The 7,446-nt window shown below is 36.6% G+C and overlaps 1 protein-coding gene across 1 annotated transcript in view; it reads right to left on the minus strand.

Moving 5' to 3' along the window:
- The window catches only part of MYOZ2 (myozenin 2), a 43,730-nt gene extending 37,176 nt beyond the window's left edge, over positions 1–6,554 (minus strand). The window contains exons 1-2 of the mRNA XM_038581759.1: positions 6,386–6,554; positions 5,730–5,826 (exon numbers count right to left, since the gene is read on the minus strand). Coding sequence (XP_038437687.1) covers positions 5,730–5,805 — 76 coding nt within the window. The 5' untranslated portion in view covers positions 5,806–5,826; positions 6,386–6,554. The remainder of the gene's footprint in view (positions 1–5,729; positions 5,827–6,385) is intronic.
- Positions 6,555–7,446: the final 892 nt, after the last annotated feature.

The raw sequence follows: 7,446 nt of genomic DNA on the forward strand, positions 1-7,446 counted from the left end.
AAATTTTGATCCTATCAAAATTAGAGTTAGATCAGTGAATCTAATTCAGTTTGTAAAAATATTCACTTACACATAATTGTAGTAAGACAAAAGATCTTTTTAAAAACGCTTTCCCCCTGATACCTTGGCAGCTGCAATTCTGGTGGACTGGGCAAAAGCAGTGCAGGGGAGTTAACTGAAACAGACTTGTTCTAGCATGGTCCTGTTGATTTACTTAGAAGCCTGAGGCCAAGAGATTTTCTCTGTATTTGTATCAGTCCCTTCTGCCTGTTGGCCTTTGCGGATTGAATAATGGTCCGTAAAATATGCTTTATTGCAAAATGTAACATACATATATACATATTACATAAAAGAATAATAGTCCACACTGTGATTCTGAATAATGCCTGAAAAGACTACAATTGATAATAGGGTCATAAATAACTTTTTTTACAGTAAAAAGTGGATTTTGAAATCCATTTAAGATTCTTTAATTTCCTGTTTAATATCTCTTTGCCTTGATTTGAGTCCTATGGCTGTTTTATAAAGTTTTCAAAAACTTACTATTAAAATATTATCATTTATATTTGCAAATGACGCATCAGATAAAGGGCTAGTTTCCAAGATCTATAATGAACTTATTAAACTCAACAGCAATAAAACAAACAATCGAATCATGAAATGGGCAAAAGACATTAACAGAAATCTCACAGAGGAAGACAGACATGGCCAACAAGCACATGAGGAAATGCTCCGCATCACTTGCCATCAGGGAAATACAAATCAAAACCACAATGAGATCCCACCTCACACCAGTGAGAATGGTGAAAATTAACAAAGCAGGAAACCACAAATGTTGGAGAGGATGTGGAGAAAGAGGAACCTTCCTGCACTGTTGGTGGGAATGTGAACTGGTGCAGCCACTCTGGAAAACTGTGTGGAGGTTCCTCAAGGAGTTAAAAATAGATCTGCCCTACGACCCAGCAATTGCACTGCTGGGGATTTACCCCAAAGATACAGATGCAATGAAATGCCGGGACACCTGCACCTCGATGTTTCTAGCAGCAATGTCCACAATAGCCAAACTGTGGAAGGAGCCTCGTGTCCCTCAAAAGATGGATGGATAAAGAAGATGTGGTCTATGTATACAATGGAATATTACTCAGCCATTAGAAACGACAAATACCCACCATTTGCTTCGACGTGGATGGAACTGGAGGGTATTATGCTGAGTGAAATAAGTCAATCGGAGAAGGACAAACATTATATGGTCTCATTCATTTGGGGAATATAAAAAATAGTGACAGGGAATAAAGGGGAAAGGAGAAAAAATGAGTGGGAAATATCAGAAAGGGAGACAGAACATGAAAGACTCCTAACTCTGGGAAACGAACTAGGGGTGGTGGAAAGGGAGGTGGGCAGGTGGTGGGGGTGACTGGGTGATGGGCACTGAGGTGGGCACTTGACAGGATGAGCACTGGGTGTTATTCTATATGTTGGCAAATTGAACACCAATAAAAAATAAATTTATAAAAAATATTATAATTTAACAACTGGAATTTTATAAACATTTAAGAAATGAGATTACCATTATATTGAATTACACAATTTGAATTACCCATCTACTATTGTTTATAAAATGTACATGTACAGCATATTAGAGTGAAAAAGGCCACAAAGAAACTAGCATGATAGAATAATATTGTTGGACTTAAATATTGTGATTTCTACTTGGGTGGTAACAAAAATTTAACCTAGCTCTCTGCTACTACTTTTCTGATGGATTTTATTAGAAGCTTAGAAACCTCTGGCATGCTCAGAAAATCTATGAATTCACAAGATGTTACTGCACACCAACTTCCAAAACAAAACATACTTTTTTCCTTGGGGTTATGGAATGCTAATGTATGAATTTAAACCAAGAAAAACTAATAAACTTGTACACTGAAGCATTTGGTTAAGTTCTTTTTCTCCCCCAACTTTTTATGTTTGATCTGTGGTATTTAAGGCCTTCTCGGTGTCTTAATTTTAACACTGATGGCTTGACTAGTTACAGTTTAAGATATGCTGATACAGGAGAAACAAAAGGGGTCCTCACATAATCTTTCATCTGAATTCCTAGATTTTATACTCTGTACTTTTCAAAGTGCCCATGCAATTTATTATCATTGTCTTTGTTATTGGAGAAACTCAAATACGCTGATGTCTGACTTCAGCACATAGCTCAATAAATTAGAATCATGGAATTTTAGGATTAGATGTATCAGCAAATCCAACCTTCTAATGCTCAGATGAAGAATCTGATGTCTGGTCTGGAACCCAGGGCTCCTGGTACCATATCAACAACAGCGCTCCATTTAGAACCTGGACTTCCTGTTTTCAGACCACAAAGCTAAACTCTTTCCTGAAGTCACAAAAACAGTCTGCTCAATCCTCTTCTGTGTGCTGGGAAAAGCTGTTCACCAGTCATGTGTGGAAAAATAAAAAAACATAAACAAGAAACATACCAAAAAAGCCTTCTCTGAGCCCCAGTGAAAAAAAACTGTAGGGAGACTGAAGCAGCCTTTCGAGGCACTTGGTTTTCCCTGTTTCTGAAGTTCTTCTAAACTGTCAGTTTTATCTGTGTAAGACCAACGGACAGCTTATGCCCGGTTCTTCTTATGGTTATTTTAGTTCCAATTCCTTTTTTCCACCATTTCTGGACAAATGCCAATTGCTCCAGAGAGCATCCCCTTCTATTCTCACTCCTCCTCCTCTTTCTCTGTCAACTTATGACTCCCTATCATTTTGTGCTTTCCTATCTCCTTCCCTCCTCCTCTGGTATTCAAGTCTGAAAGAGTTACTGAGAGAGAAACAGGATTAATACTAGAGAATATGTACCAATTGGGAGTAAACAGCACAGGGCTGATGGGTATGAAACTTTTATAAGCCAACTTTTCATGCCCCCACAACTAGCTCATGCACAGATAATGGCAAAACATTTCTATATTTTTGTCTGTCTTTTAGAATAGCACATGTTAGATGGCACCAACATGACTTTCATACTTCTATATAAAGCACAGTTTTGTATCACAGCAATAACACAAGACAACGACTACCATCAGCTCTACTCCTTCTAATACTAATGATGATCATCATGCTGATGATCATGATATAATGATATAAGAGATGTAAAAGTATTGAGCCTTAGTGTCAGGGGATACTTTCTATTAATTATTTGTTGGGAGTGTGGTATATTTGCTGCTGGGACATAAGTTGACACCGCAAACATAATGTATCCATAATGAGTAACAATTTGGGGCATAGTTAGTAGAGGTTGAAAGTTACCTACATTTTTACTCATTCTATCCAATTCTATATATTTTAGCCTATATAGATAGGATTTCTCATTAATTCTTTGAGGTTATTTCTCCTTCAGATGGAATGAGTTTTCTGATATAAAACCCTCCTTTTTTGATTCTTATATTTTCCTACCAATTGATTTCAGATGCTCACCAGTATAGTGTCTCTCCCAGACACAAGAACTGGAGTGAACTTCCTTCCAGTTCATGTTAAGAGACAACTGACTTAGGCAGCTTATTGTCACATTTCATTCTTCTCCAGGCTAAATGTTTTTGAAAAGTGATATAAAAAGTAAAGGAGTTATAACATACAAAAAAAATTGTGATACACAATATTTTGTGCATCAAGGGAGAAGGGCTTTGAAAACATCCTTCTCTGTTCAGTTTTATAAAGGAAAATCTAATCCAAGTTTGATTCACTTAGTGTTATAGTTAAGATCAAAATAGTTGCATGCTCTATCTTAAGTTATCCAGATTTTTTTACTGCTGTGAAGTATGTGAAAGTTTGGAGGATTATTCCCAAAAAGGCTTCTCTGCAGTCTGTCTCATCTCTGCATCCATGATACTTCCCAAGCTTCAGATCTCTAGACACCATGTCATATACAAATAGTAAAATTCCATATAAAATGTCAGAAGAAATAAGAAAGGGAAATTATTTAAGTTGTTTCATAAAGTACTACAGCTATTTTATCTGAGATGAGTTAAGAAAGTCTGCGATCATCCTGCATTATCTGGATACTTGACCTCCAAACAAAGGCAGAGCATGTGACTCCACTTAGGGGGCTGGAAATCTACCCGTGACTTGGGAAGGAGGCTTCAGCAGACTTTACATGGCCAGGACCTGCTGGTGGTAAGATAATAATTTGGAGGGTTTTTTCCCCTTGAGAGATAATAGTATTTTTTTAATATTTCACAAACACATAAGTTATAAAAAAAAGAAAAAGATATTCTTACCCTTGTTGGTCTATGTCAGGACTAACATAGAGTAGAATCCAACACATGATTTAAACTGGGAATACATTAAATGGATCAATTGATTAATGATTATAATGCAATTAGAAAATAATTTATCTCAAGTCCAATTTTAAGGTAAATAATTTATTCTCAAACTCAAGTGTCCATCTAGTTTTTCCTTATGATCAGGAAAACTAAAAGAAACAATTTCAAGTAAACTGTCTGAAGCAGGAAATATAAAGAAGCATAAAAATGTAAAAGATGTGTGAAGTTTTGAACTTTGGACTGGTACAATTTTAGTTCTAGAATCTGATTCAGAACTATTTTCACTTTATTCCAAGCTAGTCTGACATCATAGTAAAACGTGGAAACTAAGTTGAATACAGCATGCTAATTTTATGTTGCAAAAAATAGAAAATAAAACTTAATAACAGGACTCTTTAGATATGACTACATTGTATGGGAGGTCCTAAAACAATCCTTGATTTGTTCTATGCAGTGTGCTTTATGGAAGGTGAAATATGAAAACACCATACTTACCCCTGTTCCTGGCTGCCCCCACCAGATCTCATGGCTTTAGGTCTCAATAGTGTTCAGGTGAAAGTTTACATTCCTTGTCAATGGAGGGGAAATAAGGAGGCACTCTGAAAACTCCACAGATATATCTGGAATGGCTCAAACCAGCCCTTAAAAACATTTGGATATTCTACTCGTTCACTTTTAAAATTGATGCTATAGAGTTCACTTTCCTTTATAACAATCAAAATGCAATTTAGAAAGTATTGCTTTCTAGAGTTATTTGCTAGAACTTAAGGAAGGAAAAGGAGAGTAGAATATCATCTTGCCTCTAATTTATATTAAATTTTTTTGAGTTACATACTTTGAGGCTACATAAACTTTATATTTCCTTAGACATTATTAACAAAAGTACGTCTCTACAGAAAATATTGTACTAAACCAATTACTAAATATGAAGACTGGTTTCAGGGTTAAAGAATATTCATAATATGAACTCTAACTCAACAGCTTTTGTCCAAAAAGGGTGATAGAGTATATTTTTAATGTTTTATGTAATGTAAGTAAAAGAAATCAAGATATGCCATGTGGTTGGACCATGGAGACAAGTATGAGACCTGTCCAAAAAAAGGAATTGAGAGTGATATTAACTTATAATGTGAAATGTGAAAGGCAAGCCAGGCAGAATGTACATCAGCTGTCAGATTGCTTCATTCCTTTAGAGCAGTTGTTCATCTGAAAATAGCTTTCAGATGAGAAAGGATGACTACAAAAGGATTAGTTACCATAGGCTTTTCTACACCCCCTAGAGCTCCAGGTTTGTTATGACACAATAGCAAGAATTTAAAGGAAGTAATCTATAGAATACTAAATAACATCAGGAAGGATCTTCATTAATGCTGAGCTATATTAATGCTAAAGAAGGATGTTTATTGATACCATTTCCATGGATTTCCTTCATGATGGCTGATGCTTGCTGTTTTCTCTGCTTCACCATGGTATTATGTGAAAGCATGTTTTTTTTTGTTGTTGTTCCCTGTAGAAAATAAAGGAACGTTATTGAGGCAACATGAAGAACTCATTTGGAGTGTCTTATAATCATCCTTTTGAAAGAGAACATCTTTGTTCCTTACTAGGAATTTATTATTGCTTTCTACTGAGTGATTTAAAATGCATTCTCTATCTGGTGACAGGGCATGTTATTCATTGACAGGCAATGTCACAGTGAACAGAAGATAATACTCAGGGTTTCAGGCCCAGTCTTATCTGCACACTTGTACAATGGTCACCAGGCAATCAGAAACAATGAAAGAGCTGCCTCCATTCCCCTCCCTCTTGCTTTTCCATGGTTTATTTTAATCTGTCATTGTTTCCTTATTGGCCTTAATTTGTGCCAGCATCAGAGTACATCAATTCCAGCAAACTCCAAGAATGAAGAAGGACACTAGATTAAACCAGAACTCATTGGTGGTGGCCTTTTAATATTAGCATCAACAGCTGCCCTTTAAAGCAAAGAATGCCCATTTATGAGTCATAACTCTGAACCTCCTTGGACAAACTGACTAATAAAACATTTTAGGAAACAAAATACTCACCTTGCTCTTAGACTGTGCTTTTCAGCAGGGATGAATCCCAATTTGTGGAGGAAAGAGTGGAGATGGAATATGGATGGCACTTGGGCCCGATGGTTTTTATCCCTGAGCCTGAGACGGCATGGTCCCTAGCTCTGACTCAAACTGGGGACTGAGCCTTTCTGAAGAGACTGGCATCCAGCTGACATCAACTGACTATATATAGCACCAAATACTTCAGCTACTCATATCTTCCTGGCTAAAGGGAAGAACAGAGAAAGATTAGGTTCTCTTCATTGTGTTTCTAGTTCGGGAGGTGGTTGAATGAACATACAGAAAGTTTTTATGGAGCACCTTCTCTTTGAGGAGATAGTGGCCAAAAGGGATTTTAAAAACTTTTTAAGATGGATCTTATGCTGCATCTTAATTAAGGTGGCAAGACATATACATGAATTAGAACAGAATGATAGATCATTAACCATTAAAATGAAAGTATGGGAAATAATATCTATGGAGTTTCAAGAATGAGGAAAGCGATGTGGGGTGGATCAGTAGAGCCATCCCTTAAGCAGAAGTGAGAACTTATGCTAGGTTCAAAAAAGTAGCTCATATTTGAATGATGAAGTGGGGGAGCACTTGGAAATGATGTTCAAGGTTGAACCATGGAGCTATTTGAGTAAAAGCTTAGATGCATAACTAGGTCATACTTTTTGAAGAGACCCCGTAAAGAAAGAACAGTGCCTATAAGGTTGGCTAATCTTTGCAAGATCTGGTGTCAAGGATTCCTGTTTGGAAGTATGATAGAATAACAGGTTTGGAAGGCAGGCTTTGTTGGCCTCCTTGCTGGTCTTTGAACACAGAAGAAAGATGTTCCCATTTCTGGGCTTTTGCTTTTATTATTTCTTGCTTGCTGTAACATGCTCTTTCTCTACCCATATGGCTCACTCTCTCATGCAATCAGGACTCCACTCAACTATTGATTCCTCATAAAGCACTTCCCCAGTCATGTTGTCTAAAATATCACATGATGCCACTCTCTGGTCCTAAATTTGCTTCATTTTTCTTTATAGTTTTCATTATGATTA

Source organism: Canis lupus, chromosome 32, assembly GCF_011100685.1.
Source record: "Canis lupus familiaris isolate Mischka breed German Shepherd chromosome 32, alternate assembly UU_Cfam_GSD_1.0, whole genome shotgun sequence".
NCBI classification, from domain to species: domain Eukaryota; kingdom Metazoa; phylum Chordata; class Mammalia; order Carnivora; family Canidae; genus Canis; species Canis lupus.